The sequence below is a fragment of the Leucopleurus acutus genome, assembly GCF_964270905.1.
Source record: "Leucopleurus acutus genome assembly, chromosome: 9".
NCBI lineage: Eukaryota > Metazoa > Chordata > Mammalia > Artiodactyla > Delphinidae > Leucopleurus > Leucopleurus acutus.
In genome coordinates, this window is record NC_139144.1 from 93,103,255 (window position 1) to 93,121,188 (window position 17,934).

Sequence of the window (17,934 nt, forward strand, 5' to 3'; positions counted from 1 at the left end):
AGTAAGTATTAAGAAAGAGTGCTTTCCACCAGTATGAATTATGAAAGGCCCGACGCTTTTATTCACATAACTAGCAAATAAAATTGTGGTTCTAAATCATTCTGCAAAGAGGTTATTTTCAGACCAGCACATATTTCTGTCCTTTGCTCTGTTCAGTTCAGTATCTTTACCAATAAGTTGGATCAACATATAGAATAAGTACCCATCTCGTTGAGGATCAAAATCTGGCGTTATCTCTGACTACAGTGTTCGGCTAGAAATAGCCTGAAATTTATATTACCTTGCATTCAGATTTCCAATTTTAATTACTCAAATTCCAAAAGGAGAATATTTGGCTTGATAGTAGTTCAGGGCAGACAGAACCTTTAAGAAAAGGTCAGCATTAACATTTTAGGTTTCCATTTTCCTTAGCTCATTCTGAGGCACCTAAAGAAAGTAATTAGCTTCTATTCCAATTCCCTGAATTTGGAATAGCAGGGAGGTCAGGCCAAAAGATGCAAAGAGAGAAACTTGGGAGGTTAGTGATACATGAGCCCGATTCCTGGTACCTAGAACAGTGCTTGGCACATAATAAGTGTTCAATAAATAGTTGTTACATGAAGAAGGGAATGAATGGACTCAAAGATTTGGGTGTGTGGGTGGTTACATCCTGGCCTTTTAGTTCAAGAATCAGGTGCCGAGTTACGCAGACAAGATGGTGCTTTCAGCACAGATGTGCCCCCGCAGATCCATGATGGGATGGAGGCCCTCGTTCCCTCAGCCGCTGAACGTGCTGGCTCTGCTGACAGCTCACAGCGGAGCCCCTCTCTCAGAAGGACGCAACCGCACTCACGGTTCGCTGCCTCCCAGGGAGCAGCCTGAACGATCTCCAATAACCCTTGCCTCAGGTGGGACAATTCTAAATGGCGATCCCAGATCCAGATGTCCCTGTGGGAGTGCTCTGCTGCAGTCGCCTCACAGCTCAGTCTGTCCCTCTGCCCACTGCTACTCCTCGCTCTCCACATCCACCGTTCCCTCCTGGAGAATCTCCAGTAAACCTCCTAACACGTACCGTTCCCTCCTGGAGAATCTCCAGTAAACCTCCTAACACGAACCGTTCCCTCCTGGAGAATCTCCAGTAAACCTAACACATAAAGCTCAAAAGTCTCAGAGTGGGTTTCCCAGGGAACACAAACAAGCACAAGAACTACGACCCCAAATTCTTTTTTAAAACACATTTCTGTAGCATGGACATATATACACTACCAAATGTAAAATAGCTAGCTAGTGGGAAGCAGCCGCATAGCACAGGGAGATCAGCTCGGTGCTTTGTGACCACCTGGAGGGGTGGGATAGGGAGGATGGGGGGGAGACACAAGAGGGAGGGGATATGGGGATATGTGTATACGTATAGCTGATTCACTTTGTTGTACAGCAGAAACTAATAACCATTGTAAAGCGAGTATAATCCAATTAGAATGCTAAAAAACCCCACATTCCTGTAAGTGCACAGCTATGTCTTTACAAAGCAGGAGGGTTGTGGTTAGAAAGTGTACTGGATTAGGAGAGAGGAGATGTAAATTCTTACTAAAATCCTGTCGCAGCTACGTGAGCCTGTGTGAAGCCACCTTTGTAAGTGTCCCTCTGCTGATGCCTGCGGCCAATGCATGCGACAGCCGTCTGTAAGCTATGAGGCACTAGGCGGACACTAAGTGTTATTATTTATTATTAAACATGGTGTCGTGACTTTGCAGTGGCTAATGCCACATCAAACATGCATTAACATAAAGAAAGAAAAAGTATCAAATCTATGCAAAGTTCTTAGAAGAAAGTCTTCAAAAAGAAACGTAACAACCGTTTGAGTTCATATCCCAGAGCTGGCAAACTGGGAAGGTAACAACAAACCAGACTAGGTTGGTACATAAGCAGTGAGAATTAGTCATTATTTTGTGTGTGTGTGTGTGTGTGTGTGTGTTGTACACAGGATAAACCAACAAAAAGGAAAAATGTTCCTTTGGGCAAGACTTAAGAATATACCTGCAATTGATGGTTCTCATTACCCAAGGCTAAGTTTTAACAAGGAAAGAAGAATACAATGACAGTATGAACACTTCAGGCTATTTCCTTGTCTGAGACCTAACTAACATCATTAGCATCTAATAAAGCACAGCTCTGGAATCACTTCTTATTTTCTTGTACACAAAGCAAGGCTTTGGATCATAACCAGAATTAGATAATGAAGGGGATTATATTAAAAATAAGATCATTGTCCTTCAGCCTAATATTCCCCTGGTATCTGAGTCTTGGAAGTTAGCGAGACAAGGAATGCACTCGTGTATAAGCCAAGAAGACCCCCAGGAACTGACAGGTCAGGGTCTCCATGCTTACGGAAAAATCAAGGAGCTCAAGGTTCCAGATCTAACGTGCTGCTCAGCAATTCCTCCCAGGCCACTCACTGTCTCACTCTTCAAATGGCTATTTCAACCTTTCCCTTTTCGTTTTCCCTGAACACCGATACACTTCCCTTCCCTACTGTTAGCTGGTAACGCTTGCTCCTTGTGTCACTAATAAAAGTAATCAGAATAGAACTTCTGCTTCTCCCTGGTACCAAATCCCCCAACCTACCTGCCTCTGTACCCACTCCTCTGCCTTCCCTCCCCGTACTCTCGGGGACTGTCCCCACCCCTCCACTGTGCGCTGGACCCCATCTCCACCTATCCAAAGGCATTGCTCCTGCAGCTGGCCCTCTCTCTCCTGAATCAAGTTCTCCCTTTCTAGTGGACTGTCCCATCGGCGCGCACACCAGCCTACACAGCTGAACTAGCTTACAAATTAAAAAAAAACCAACAACAAACCTCCCTTGATTCCACATCCAGCCCCCATTCCATTTCTCTTCTTGCCAGTTAAACATCTCAGAAGGGCAGTCTATGTGGAATCGCTTCCTTTGGTCCCATTTGCACGTGAACCTACTCTATTCACCTTCTTCCCTCTACAACCTCTTGTGAGGTTACTAATAACCACCCTCTATCCAAATCCAATGACCAGTTCTTAGCGTGCATCTCCCTCCACCTTCACAGAGCATTTGACCTAGTTGTCACTATTCTTTCATAAAATATTCTTCTTCTCTTGGCTTCTAACCAGCAAGCTCTCCTGTTCTTTGTTTTTTCCTAGCTCACTCAGTGCTTCTTGGTCACCGCTGGGTCCTCTACATCTGCCTCAACTCTATGCACCAGGTTGCTGAGCCCAAAACCTCAGAGGCATCCTTGAATCACCCTTTCCTCCTACGCAGTGCAGCTAATCCATCATCTGATCCTACCAGCATTACCTCCAAAATAGATCCAAAGTCCAACTGTTTCTCCCCAACTCTGCTACTCTAACTCCCTCAACTTCCAGCACACATCTCACTTGGAATATCATGTTAGCCTTGTATCTGGTGCGCTGATTTTTACTTTCACAACCCAGCAGTCAATTCTCCACTCAGCAGCCAGAATTATTCAGAATAAATGCAGACATGTTATACTCCTTCTCAAATAATTCCTGGAACTTCTCATTATATTCTGAATAAAACTTAAAGCCTCTCTATGGTCTACAAGCCCCCTCCACGTGCCAGCCCTTTCCTACAACTTCAAAATGACTTCATACCCTTCTCCACCCAACTAACCAGGTTCCAGCCACATGAACTTCCCTATTGTGCATTAAATAGTCCAAGGACGTTTGCACCACAGGGCCTTAGCACTAGCCACTCTCTCTGCCTAGGGACACTCTTCCCTCAGAAATCCAGGTGCATACTCAACCTTTACTTTTAGGTCTCTGCTTAAATGTTACCTTTTTAGAAAGTCTCTCCCTGATCACCTTATCAAAAATAGGATCCTTTGTCACTCTTGCGTTATTTCCCATTACAGCACTTACTGCTATATCACTTATTCACTTGTCTATTTCTCCAAATGGAGTATAAGCTGTATGAGGGCAGGCACTCTTCAGTATCCCCGTCAACTGAAGGAGTACTAGAAATATGGTAAGCAGTCAACAAATACATGGATTTATGAACAGAAGATTTATTTGGGGGGTAGAGAAAGATCCAAAAACAGGAAATTGTCCAACAAACCAGAGTCTGGTAAATTAAGGTAAAGTCAGTTTAAATACAAAAAAGCATTTGAAATAGTATTGTGAAAGATTTAAAAACAAGTATGCTATTAAAAATATTTTATAAAAGAAAATAACTACTACTTGGAAGAAATAGGGAGCATAGTGATTAAATAAGTATTCAGAATGTCAGGTCCTTCGAATTTTCCTTAAGTTTCTTGGGCCTCAGTTGCTTTATATATAAAATGGGGATAACCATGCTACCTAGTACACAGAGATGTTGGGAGAATTAAATTATATGATATGTGTAGAAATATTAAGACATTTGCTAGCTCACAGTAATAGTACAATATGCATTAACTACAGTTATTTTTATTTATCAGCATTACATTTTCATTAAGGATAAATACAAGATACAGACAAAAGATAGGGGAGAACAGTAAAGGAAACTAAACACAAAACTCTGAGTAAATGTCAACTCAGGAAAATAGAAATAAACATAAACACTTGCAAAGCAATGGACAGTGCCCTTCAGAGGACAGACTGACATCATTTAACTCCTCAGACAGATTTCAAGTGGAACGCCTACCTCCACCAAATGGAGGCCTAATCTCTACTGAACAGCCCTGTTGTCAACTTGTTAGGATGGGGAAAGGTTCAATTTTAGATGAAGCAATCGATAGGGGGAAAAAAATCAGTGTTTTTAGCAAACTCACGAAGCAAAACGCACTTAACACGTTCTGATGCTTGCAGTCATTACAATAAATGATGTTGGAGCTTTAAAAATTCTCCTAAGTAAACATGTCGGGAGGAAAATTTTTAAGTCCTATGTCATTTCTACGCGGCTAAACGTTTATTACCGTATAGTACACCCTGAGGAAATATAGAGTTTAACCACTGCATTTAGCAGATAAGGCAACTGAAGCCTGAAGACGGTAAATGCATTGCCCAAGGTCATTCAACTAATTAGCGGTCAGATTGGCTTTTGTCATGCTTGCTTATATATTCCATCCCTTCCTTTCGTTATTTAAATGTTTACTAAGAAAACAGATACATAGCGTTTCCTTAGTTCTATCGTAATCCTCATCAGATGAGAAAAAGCTCATTTGCTGAGCTTTTCCAGGGGTTATTTATGCTTTTCTTTTGCCACCACTGTTTGCTCAGAGTAAGCCCTCAATAAATGTGTATTGAATAAATGACACTGTAATGTTACATGTCCTGGTTTCACCTTTCAATGCCTAGCATCTAGGGGGATATCCAACATATAACTGATACAAATGTACAGTTTTTGGAAGCATGGATTCATGCATGAGTGAATGGCTCCACCATCTTGGCATGTTTATCAAAGGCAATTGAGTCATCCATAAAAAACTGAAAACAATAAAAAAATCCAGTGAGCCACACCCCCCCATTCTGAAGATGAGTGAAACACGGTGACTCACTTACAAAGAACAGCACAGGGAAAGTAAAAAGACAGGAACTTTGCAGTGGAGAAGCCGGGCAAATACAGCCTTAACGAAGAGATCAGGTTACCATCACAAGCATGTCATGTGGGAATCAGGTAACCCCTGATATGACGGGACGGGAAGGGTACTTCGCCTCTGCAGTATTCTTTCTAAGAACCTACAACTCCAGTCTAAGTATGAGTAAAACAACAGATGAAGCCATAATAGGGGCTATTGTACAGGTCGCTGGCCTGTATTCCTCAAGACAATCAAGGTCATGGGGGTGGGGGGTGGAGGAAAGACTGACAAACTGTCAGAGACCAGAGGAGACTGGGATTAGTTAACAGTAATGAAGCATTATCAGTTTCTGTGGCAAATGTACTATGGTATAAAATGTTTAACAATGAGAAAAACTGGGTAAGAGGTACGTAGGAACTCCTAGTAGTATCCTTGCAACTTTTTTGCAAATCTAAAATTGTTCCAAAATAAAGTTTATTTTTAAATATTCCATGATGGACAGCAGATGATGCACTTAAGAAATGTATAAGGACTTAAGAGAGGGAGTTTGCGGATATCTGACCAGATCACTAAATATGGGTTTCACAGGTGTAAATGCCTTGCCATCGTAGCAGTCTCTCGTACTAGCTGACACAATAAAAGTAAATCAAATGATTACTCATATTTTCTTTCCGTAATCTTTAATATATACTAGTGTTTTCAATTCTATTTCTGAAAGTGAGAAAGAGAGTTGGAGGGTGGCGATGGTGTGTGCAGTCTGGTGAGAGGATATATATAAAAAAAGGGCAGCTGCTCTGAGCCTGGCTTGTGGACTTGCAGATTGAAGGGCAATGTCATAGCAGTGTCTTTTGGAATAGCAGCTCCAACAATCACAGCTACCATTTTGGGAAGGCTTGCTAATGTTGCCAGACTGTGCAGCGGGGCTTTCATATACAACATTACATGTAACCCTCAGCACCCTACGAGGCTGCAATTATATTCTCGTTTGAGAGATGAGAGATTTGGTCATCAGTAAAATTACTTTGTCAAGGTTGCAAGTGAGATTCAAACACAAATGTTTCTGACGCTTCTACTGAGTCATTAAACAGAAGACAAGGAAATTCCATTAGGACAACTGCCTAAATATCTAATTAGCCACAATCATTAGTCTTAACCAGATAATAATATACTGAGATATTATCCACTATATAGATACACTAAATTGTAAATGGCCAGATTAATATCCATGGTGCTGAGATACTGTATGTAAAGGGGTTGTTGAACACTGTACTTGATATACAACAGATGTTAGCAATGCCCCCCACCTTTATAGGCTACATCTGTTTTCAATTAGTTCCAAACTGGTTTTTACTTTTCTGCTTTAGGCCCTAGACTCGTATGAATTATCATGGCCACTCAGAAGTGCAGAGTAAGCTGATACCAGAGTAAAGTTTAGCCAGTTTACCGGAGATAGAGTTACATCTTGGCCAGTATCAAGTCATTCCAAATATAAACATGTATGTCATGTGTCAGTGAAACTCTTTTGTACTTAGAAATATAAGAAATTTTAAAAAACTGATTACCCTTTGCCTAGACTATATGATTATATGCTTTATTAAGAACTTATTTATATACTTCACTCTGATTACGAGAGTGAGTTTCTGCTATAATTATTATAGATTTACTTGAAGAATTTCTTTTTAATATGGCTACTTTTTCCTCATGTTCTATTTCAAGTTGAATAGACTTTCCTCTCTTGGACCACATAACCATTATCTTGAGGATTAATAATTCATAAATCCAGTGAAAAAACTATAACTGTTTTAAGCAAGTCTGAAATTTACCAATGAGAGCATAAGGAGAGAAAGACTAACCCTCTCTGTGTTATCATTTTAGAGGAAATGCCGCCAGGTGAGTTGGGGCTCAATGGAAGGGAGACAGGAAGTATTTAAAATACTATAGCCATCTTTCTCTCTGCCAAAATAAATATGGCGATGAAAAGGGCTGCCCTCTCGTAATTACCACGGAGTCCTGCCTTACAGACAGAAGCAGGGCTTTGTAGGACAACAAACATCTGAGCTTGTAATCTAATGTGAATAATGATCCAGACACATGAGCAAGATTCTATTAAATGGTGAAGGAGAACAGCCACGTGCTGCCTGGATGAGTCACTTGGTGTACTATCAAGAAAGGGAACTAATTTTTTGAACCCAGTAATGCAGGACCTGCTCTAGTTCGGACTTGGATGTTGACAATAAATGAACGACCGAAGAGGATTCACCCGCTTTGTTCTTCCAGGATGCAGGTCAGAGCACATTCCTAGAGTCCCTTTTATCTAGATGTGTTCTCTCTATTTCATTTCATTAATGCTTCAGAAATAACCTGTTTTGGCATGCACTGCACATTGGGATTTGAACTGGTTTTTGCCTTTATACTCAGTTTGAGCTGTCGGCCTTCCCATGAATCTGTAGTCACTTGCAATTTGGAGCCGGGGAAGAAAGGGTGAGTGTGAATAAGTCCATAAACCCCCAAGGACAGACCTTCCTGAGCAACCACAGTTGAGAAGCATCATCACCATGTATTAACTGTAGAATGACTGAGTTGGCTGCTTTTACTTCTAATTCACATGTTGTTTTCCTCAAATCTTTAGAATGAGATAATGCTCTGATTCCCTCTTTGAGAGTTTCTTTGTTCTTCTGGGTCCCAAAAGACATGGCTGAATTTATTGGACTTATATTTATATCAAGTCACCTCCCCCAATTTGATATAAGAAGTTTCCTCACATAGATGTTTTATCACATAAGAGATGATAAGCAGAGTACTTGCCAGGAAATGTCATCTTGTAAAAACTCAAATCACAATTACCTCTGGCAGTAGTGGACAGATAATGCCCCAGAAAAGATAAGAAGAGGTCATTGAAATCCACAGATAAGCTTCAAATCTCATTTCAGCCAAAAGCTTCCCCACTCCTAACTGACTCTCCTCAGAGTTGACAGTAAGCTGCAAAATATTACTGGCTTGAGATCCAGTCTCTTTTTTAATTTTTCAAACTTGTAAGCTATTTGTTTAGAAGCTTGTAAGAAAAAGAACATAAAACACCATTCTTTTATCATTAGTAGCCTCTAAAAGTCAGTTTAATTTACACTGTGTGCAATCTCCCATTGCAAACGTATAGGTCCACCACCTTACGGTTAAATTAGATTTTGTGCTAGTCTGGCCCGCATAATCTCATTTACATTAGAAAATATAATCTGCCATTGGCAGAAGGGGGAAATGCAGAGGCTCAGGGAATTGTTCCTCCTCCACCTCAAAGCATTCCTACGAAAGGGAACGGGAGTGAAGGATGGAGCGAGGAGGCTGGGGAGAAGCTGAAGGATACTGATGTTTACGGAAAAGGATGAAGAGGGTTGAGGGAGCTGAAGCAGTGAAAGGATGGAGAGAGAAATTCCATACAGGATGCCCTGGTAGCTTTAGTGCCTGAGTTACGGGGGAAGCGGATCCTTGCTCACTGTCACCTCCAGATCTGAAAGTCCCTGCCCCACGCTGAGACTGTCCCTGGATTTCGGGACTTCCATCCAGTACGCCCCACTACAGATCACAGGTTCAGGAATCAGAGCTCAGAAATGTGCCCCCTACTCCACTCCTGCCAGTTTTAACTATTTTCATCTTCTACACCTTCAGGCAGGTCCACACTTGGGGCCAGTTAGGGTTTTCGTTCATAAATCCCTGGTTCTCTACAATGCTCCCTTCTCTCTGTTGGCATCCCTGCCTGTGCCCTTGGACACTGGCCCTCATCTTCTCTGCCTTTACTGCACTTGACTACTGGCCCCCACAATGAAGAAGGAACCGGGAACCCTAATATCCAACACATCTGTAGAGTCTTAACTGCTTCTGGCCGACGTTCCCCAGTTACCTCATATATTTTCATGGTACAGACAAAGATCTAAAATAGTGACTAGGATGTAAAAAATGCCCAATAAATATGGAATATCGAGCAAGGTGAACTAACAGTTATATATATTTAAAGAAGCATATGGAAAATACGAACATTGAAAAGGAATTTGTGTGTTGACTCAACTTAAGGTTTCAGAAGCACTGTCACCTCATGAATGACTCATTTTACCCTGACATTTACTACGCTGTGGGCCTTGCTTTGACGTCATACAATCACATAACAGCTAGAAGTAAAGGACGTGCCTTCCCAGATAACTCTGTCACGCTGGCATGAAGAATGAGGACAGTATTTGGTAATACAGCCTCCAGGAAGAGACGTGTGCTGTCTCAAGAATTTTCTAGATGTTACTATACCATGTTGTATCACCATCATTCTGCTCTTCTCATTTTAGGTCAGCCTGGGAACTAAAATGGTTCATAAACCAAGAGACCCTTACGTGGCATCAAGAGCAGAACTAGTCTATTCTGATTCCCTTTTCTAGTTCCATCTTCTTCAGCCCACAGAGCGTCACTTGGGGTTCCCATGTTACTACACTTCCCTTCATTTCTTTAATCATGACTTTCAGACACAAGGTGAATCTATCCATCAAACCAAGGAGGACCAAGAAGCTGAAAACAGGCTGATCCCGTGATATCCATTAGGCACTTCCAACTTACAAGCTTCCCGGAGCTTCTCTTTGTCATAGTGGAATCCTTCATAGTCTTGTAAACTGATTTTGTTCACCCGGATCCTCAGACGGTCTGGGACAGACTGGGGACTGTAAAACAAGAACCGCATGGTCAGATATCAAGGAGAGAATGGAACTGGGAGTCATATGCACCTGGACGGACTAAAGGCAATATCATCTCTTCTTATGAAGAAGAAAGAGTTCACATTCAAACCAGAATCATGGGATCTTGATGAGAATACAGCAATTATCTGGAGAACACGTCTCTGCAAACCTCAAGTTTCTGGAACGGAGGTAAGAACATGGGAATAAGCAGAAAAAGCTTCTGGAGCCCACTCATTTTTTTTTTTTTTTTTTTTTACTAACTTATTAAAAACTCCAATAAGATTCTGTGTTCAGTTCCACGATCAATGAGATGCAGCTAATCTGAAGTGCTGAGAAGTGGTGTAGAGCTGGAAAGAACTGCTTTGGCAAATATGCCCATAACAGCTTGGCTCTCAGAAGAGACAGGAAAACATAAAAATCAAACCAAGAATCCAGAAAGCACGGGGCTGAGAATGAAATGGCCCCACACACCTCGAACTCCCTGGGGCGCTTCTCAGTCAAAGCCAATTACAATGAATGCTGCCTGTGATGGGCCACTGAGGACCCCAAAATGGACGAGAAGTGTTAAAACACGTACAACGTGCATTCTTTAGGAAGAGAAGGAAGTATTCAATTCATTTTAAAGGAATTCAAACTGGTTCAGGATAGATAGTGAACAATCAAAAGGGGGTCGTACCAAACTTTCTGAAGCATCCCATTCACCCTCAGAAGGCTTTTAACTGGATTCCTCGGACGTTTTTAACTAATATTTTCAAAATAGTTTAATCATGGGCATTAGTCGAGGGAAATAATTTGATCTTCATCGTCACCACTATGGAACAGTACATTTATTCAATATATTAATATAACACAATCCCCATTTGTCTTTATTGCTTCTCCTGTCTTATATTATGGGGTAAAAGTCCCCATTGACTGAAGCAGAAAGAACAGCATTAGTCCTCAATTCACTTCAGGAAAAGAAAGAAAGAAAGGAAGGGAAGGAAGAAAGGAAAAGAGAGGAAGAGAAAAAGAAAAAAGGAAGGGAAGACGAGAGAGGAGGAAGGGGCGGGAGAGAGAAGAAAGAGGAGAAGGGTGGATGGAAGGACAGAGTGATACTTTAAAAATATTGGCAGGATACCTCTACCCCAACCTCAGACACACATGCACTCACACACACAATTTCACTGCAGCTCTGGAAGAGGGAGAAATAATTTTAATTTCATTCTCTTGTCTAAAAACTCATTTTAGGGCAAAGTGTAACAACTCCTTCCATACATACTCCAACTTAACAGGCACTGGTGAATAAAACTGACATGCGTACGTTGGGATGGGAGATGTGGTTTAAAGCACATTTGTGAATGAGCAGAACAGACCTTTAATATCACACGTACCCACACCGCCATTTACAGGTAGGGAACCTGAGATTCAGAAAGGTAAAGTGATTTTAAGGTCACAGAGCTACTAAGTGACAGAGCTGGGAGCAGAGTCTTGGACTCTTCATTCATCTCTTTTATGCTCCTTCTATTATATGATGCCAAGAATCCCACAGATTGACAGCAAAGCCGTACAGCCCGGATTAGCAGAGTCGGACGATCCCTACGTGATGCCCAGACTCTTGGTCAATGAACAATCGACAGGGGGCTGGCTAAGTAAACTGCTGGTACAAACAGGAGAACGCGGGGCAAATATTACAAATGAGTGCCTACCTTTAAAAGAAAGTCTGAGTACAATATGTTGTTAAGTGAAAAAAAAAGTCATCGAAAATTACATATGGCATAACCTCCTTCATGGGAATTGTGGAATTTAGGAGTTTATAGAGAAGTGTCTGAAGAAAATGTTCAGTAAGCTGTTTGAGATGGTTACCTGTACATGGGGGGATTTGGGGATTATTTTACACTGAGTATCATCATTTTTAGAAAAATAACGCAATTATTTTAAAGGTACATCAATAAGTAAATCAATGGTAACTCAGGGCAAGAGTAAAAGTAAGGATTATATCAGTGTTAGGTGTTAGATGTAAGTAGATAGGAAAGAATTATTAACAGAGTAACCACACACCATTCACACCAAATGCTGATTTTGAAATTAAGAGGGGCCTGATCTTTTTTTTTTGGGCTGCACCACACGGCATGTGGGAAGCTTAGTTCCCTGACCAGGGATCCAACCTGTGTCCCCTGCAGTGGAAGCGCGGAGTCCTAACCACCGGACCGCCAAGGAACTCCCAAGAGGTGCCTGATCTTTTTAATGTCAAGTTCACTCCAGTGAACTGCAAAGATTATAATTAGCAAACACTCTCCTGCAAGCGTAGCAGGTAAAAGGGAGGCTGGAAACATAGAACGCGGTGGCCCATCATACTCTGTAACAGGAGAAGAGAGAGGGCAGAGGCTGAAAGAGCTCTGCCAAAACATTTTTTGAGGTAACAGCGGATCTAGTGGCAGTGAGCTCTGGTCCTCTCCAGCGAGCTGGAGTCCAGAGCTGGCTATGGTAGCAGCTGCCATGTTGGAAATGGGATTCAGAGAGTGACTGCAGACCGGTCCCCGCATCCCTCCTCCAGGGGGCTGCCCGTGGGCGCACCCATGTGAACCACCCTTCTCAAAATCCAACACTGTCTGCTGTCTGTCCACACACGTCTGCCGTCCAGGTTCTCATCTGAACCCACTGATTCCCACCACACACTACTGCCCCTGAACCACAGCCTCCCACCAATCTTATAGAACTTTCCAGGTCCCCTATGAATTCATATATTATCTCACTTCATCTCCAGAATGGGAAAGAGTGGAGACTCTCACTAACCAGCCGACGCTCTGTTCCTTCCACTTCCTACACATTCACTCTTCTGCTCTCATCTCCCATCTTCTCCCAACAACCTGCAACACATCCCACTTTCCCACCAGTGGCAGCTTGCTTAAAACCAGCCTTCTGACTAGGGTACCTGGTATTTGGCCTGCTATCAAATGATGGTGCAGATCAGGCCAATCAGGAAGGTTGAGGACATTCACCCAGAGGGTCCCTGATGGATAATCCCTTTGAATTACTCTGGACCCTGGTATAAAGAGTAGGTACAGGAGGCAGCTCAGCAAAGTGGTTAAGAGCTCAGACTCTAGGTCAGATGGACTGGATTGGACGTAAAGTTCTTCCAGTTATTGGTTAATCAGGACACTGTGCTTCAGTTTCCCCATAGGAAAGGTGGGGATAATAACAGTATTCACCTCACGGGGATGTTATGAGAATTAAGTGAGTCAACACAGGTGATGTGCTTAGAAAAATGTCTGGCACATGGTAAGTGCTCGATATTAGGTATTATCGGTATAATTATTATTCTGAAGCTTGTTCTTTCAGGTAAGGTTCTGCCTAATAAGCACTAGCATCTGCTGCTGCCAGGTATTGGAAGGAGACTAGGGCCTATGCAGGAACTCCCTAGATACTTCTACCAAGCTGCTGGGCTTCCTCCGGGGGCAAACCGTCTAGCCTGGCTGGTGTCATGATTCTCCTGGATCTTCTCCCACTTGGTATTTTACAGGCCAAGTGATAACATGAAAACAGACAACTAGAACATGGGGGAGAAAAGTGCACAGAGATTAAATGAAAGCCAAGTAATTCGATTGTGTCCCTTGATGGCAAAATATATTAGTGTCCCATTAATGGCTGACCGGAGGTGAAGGATGACTAAGCTTTTCCTTGGACTCTGGGCAACAGCAGTGCCATTAGTTTTCTAAAATTAAATTTTGCCAAGAAAGTTAGCAGAGCATAGAAGAGACTAACAACCTGGTAAAAATGGATTTGCCTTTGTGCCAACTTCTACCCCAAGCTACTCTATACTAATTTAAGCTCTGTATCAGGGATTCTAAACCTGACTTCCATGGAACCCCTCAAGGTCCCTAAAAAGGACTCACCAATCAGTGAATGTCCTTTGAAATCGGGACAATGGCCCCAACCTGTCGCCTCCTCATGAATTTCCTCTGAAACATCAAGAATACATTCCTTGTGTAGAGTGGAAGTTGATGGCTCTGAACTTAACTCCCAAATATCCTCATCCTGACTTTCTCAAGAACCGTAATAAAAGCACCTCTCGCTAAAGTCACTAACAGGGGCCTCAAAATCTCCAGACTGTACCTTCTCTCTCCACCTATGCACACCTGTTACCTTGAGATGCTGGAGGGGGCGGGGGGTAGGTGCAGAGCCATGAAGACAACTCCCTGAACACAACTTAGATCGAATTCTCATCATTCTCTGCTACCCTTTAGTTCCTGCCGATAGATTTTTTTATTTGACTCTTCAGAGACTTTCAATCCATTAGTGTCAAATTCCTTCCTCATGCCTCCAACCTTCTTCATTCTCTCAATCAATTTCTTTACTACACATTGTCTCTCACAGACTGATAAAAGACTCCTCTCATCCCAGTCTCCTATGTACAGACACCCCTCATGGATGGAAGGGATGAGTTGGGTGCTTTTGTTCCCACTTCCAGACAATTAACATCACGTAATCCCTTCTTCTCATTGGAAACACAAATCACCTGGCAGTAACACCACTTAACCTTAAGACAATACAGCACAGCGCATAAAGCAGAACGCAGAATCAGCCAAATCTTAGTTCCAATCTGAACTCTATCAGTTAACACACATTTGACATTCAGAGCTCTAAAGTTACCTTCTCTAAACCATTTTCTGATCTGAAAACTAGACTGATAGGAATATAGTGAGAACTGAATGAGAAGATGCATGTAAGGCAGTTAGCACACTCTTGTAAATAGTAAGTTTTCAAGTATAATGTATTGTTATTTTGTTACTATTATTAGCATCTAGATGCGTCTTCAATTTCCACAGGCCTTTTTAAAAAACTCAGTCCTGAATAGTAATATCATAGCAGAAGCCATAGTCAGAGCTCTAAATAGGAGTTAGTAGATCTCAAACCTTAGCAGGATTTGAGTCTGCTGACATGGGTTGGGAGACAAGGTGCAGAGTTACGTAGCCATCTACCGTCCGTTGAATGAGAATGCAAGTGGGGACTGTGAATGTTTGCAAGATATTCTACTTAAAGATATTAAGGATATAAATCCTCACTCACATTACAGAGGACATCCTTAAAGCTGTATAATTATTCTACATTTTGTACCTTGAAAAAGTCCTGTTTTAACATTTCTTAAATGGTTCAGTGTAAGACTCACCCCTAAACCACTGTGTAGACTCATCGGTTTTTATGACAAACTGTAATTTAACTGGGCCTTTGTTACTCATATACAGAGTTTTCCTTTGCAAGGTAGAAAAGCATCACAAGTCTCTTGAGGCCTGATATAATAATAATAATAATGAGGAGGAGGAGGAAGGGGGAAGAAGAAGAGGAGGAGGGAGAGGGAGGGGGAGGAGGGAGAGGGAGGGGGAGGAGGGAGAGGGAGGGGGAGGGGGAGGAGGGAGGAGGGAGGGGGAGGAGGCAGGAGAAGAAGGAGGGGAGGAGGGGGAGGAGAAGGAAGAGTAGTAATAGTTGTAGATTTAATGTCTTTCAAGAAATGTAAATGTGAGATTCTATTCAGTCATAACCTAGATATAATAAAGGATGTTTCTAACCAATCTTTAATAGAATTTATTTGAATTGGTTCTTGTTTTGTGAATGGAGTTTTGATTAAAATATTAATTTCTAGTGTGAATTCTTGGGATGAAAGACTATTTCCTCATCCTCCTTGCAGCTCCAGCACCTAAAATAGAGTCTGGTCTGAGTTGTTTACAATAACAAATAAATGAGTGAAATGCAAAAAAGTCAAATCCTTCTGGGACTCTCAGTGGCCCTGAGGCTTGAGCACAGTGCGGCATCAGACCATCCCTGAGATGCTCACTAGAGGCTTTTCTCTTCGGGAGCCCCAGGCAACCCCTGCTTTGGCTGCCCACTTCCGTCCTGTGTCCATCTGGCTCTCTAGATCTGGAGGTAAGTCCACGCTGCATTATGCTCTCTCACCCCCTTGCATCTTATCTCTAGTGGGATCTGCACAAATAAAGAGGGAAGAATTTACAAGAAAAGAGGATGTCCCTGCCCGAAAGGCACATAAACCATTTCAGGACTGCTTGTTCTTTAATTAAATAGGGGTGAACCAGAAACATTTACCACCCATCCTTTCATCAGCTATCAGGCTGGGCCTTATTAAACTATAACTATACTTAATGGCCTTCCCTTTAGCAACTTCCTAGAAATTGCGTACTTACCCTGGGACATTTCCAAACTATGACTGGTAATAACTTATCCAAGAAGACATCCAAGTAGGCCCCTTTACATTGAGCAGTAAAACCAAATTGAATCAAGGCTTCTGAACAGAGATTAAAATGGACTTTTGACACCTGCTGAGTTCAGAGAGAGCTCTAATAATACAGTTGTCTCCTGCCTGGAGTAGAGAACAATAAGTCAGGACTGTGAAATAAATTGTAAAAGGGTTTTTGAATTTGGAGCCAAGGATAAACCCAAATCGCGTCAGCAGCAGTCAATCACGACCTCCTACTGTCCGACATATGTTTCTGAGAAGGTACCTTTAAAGGCTGTTAATTCTTTTCTGATAGACGTTCACTAAGTTCTTGGCTCCTTAAGACGTCCATCTGTGAGGTGGCTAATATAATATGCCACAGCTTACAAATTATTTGAGACAGCTAGCCTGCCAGATCTCCAACAAGGTAATGGAATTAAAGCATTATAGGGCTGGGAGAGATCTCAGATGTCACCTAATTCAATATTTGCTATTCCGTCTGATGCCATCTTCCCCTATTCCATCTGCAAATGGCGGGTCAGCCCCTGCCCCATCCTTGTCTACTTGTGAGGTACAGGACGGAAGTGCCCTATTCCTTGGTTAGATCGCTCTTAAGCATTTGTAAATTCTTCCTAAAGAATCTAAATGGCTCTATCTCCGTGGTTCCTGTTTATTGACTTTTCTTCTACTATTTGGGTCGGAATTGGGTTTTAAGTCACTGAGGTAATCAGCCACAGGCACTAATGGCAAAGATATGTAAACTTTAAGCACTAAAGCTAGACATATATCAGAGAAATGTTTGCTGCCTTCATGGCTAATGAATTAAAAATAGGCTACAAGTAGCAAACATCAAAAAACTTTGATGCCATTGGTTGAAACAAAACTTCACCTTTAAAGTTTCTTGAGATCTTCAAATACACATTGAAATGCAGATTTTCATGCTTCCATTGAAAGTGGAATACATTTCTGTGCTTCTGAAATGGTAATAAATGAATACATGATAGAGTGAAATTAGCATTATTAGGTTCCTGGCATTTAAAGGAGAAGCAAAGAGGACGAACTAGTAGTGGCTTTACTTGGTGGCATCACAAAGCGGCTGGACCAGTACAGCAGTTTCATCATTTCTGCTATAAGGGAAAAGAAAAAGGCCAATAGCCTTGACCAATATTTCAGATTCTCCTTACCACCCATTTGCTTTTGTGGCAGTGACTGCCACAGCTGCTGAGGACTCGGTCATCCAACTCTGAGACTTTTATGTGGAACCCGCCCCCCACACGCTTAATGTTACAACTTCCGGGTACCAGAGACACAGGTTTATTTTTGAAGTCGTGGAAACTCAAACTCTCCTCTCCGTAAGATCTCACAGTCTCTTACTTTCTCCTTTCCCTTTATTCATGCATTTTAAATTTCCTTCCTAGTTTTCACCTAAGGCTCCCTTCAGTAGCATTTCACGCTGTGGTTAACTCTCTGCTCCTTGAAGCTCTTTTCTCTTAGATTT

At 42.0% G+C, this 17,934-nt stretch overlaps 1 protein-coding gene across 2 annotated transcripts in view; it reads right to left on the reverse strand.

Moving 5' to 3' along the window:
* The window catches only part of DGKI (diacylglycerol kinase iota), a gene marked incomplete at its 5' end in the record, with an annotated part of 450,403 nt that overhangs the window by 109,935 nt on the left and 322,534 nt on the right, over positions 1 to 17,934 (reverse strand). For both annotated transcript variants that reach the window (XM_082846809.1, XM_082846808.1), the window contains one exon: positions 10,116 to 10,216. In XM_082846809.1, the coding sequence (XP_082702935.1) occupies positions 10,116 to 10,216 (101 nt within the window). The remainder of the gene's footprint in view (positions 1 to 10,115; positions 10,217 to 17,934) is intronic.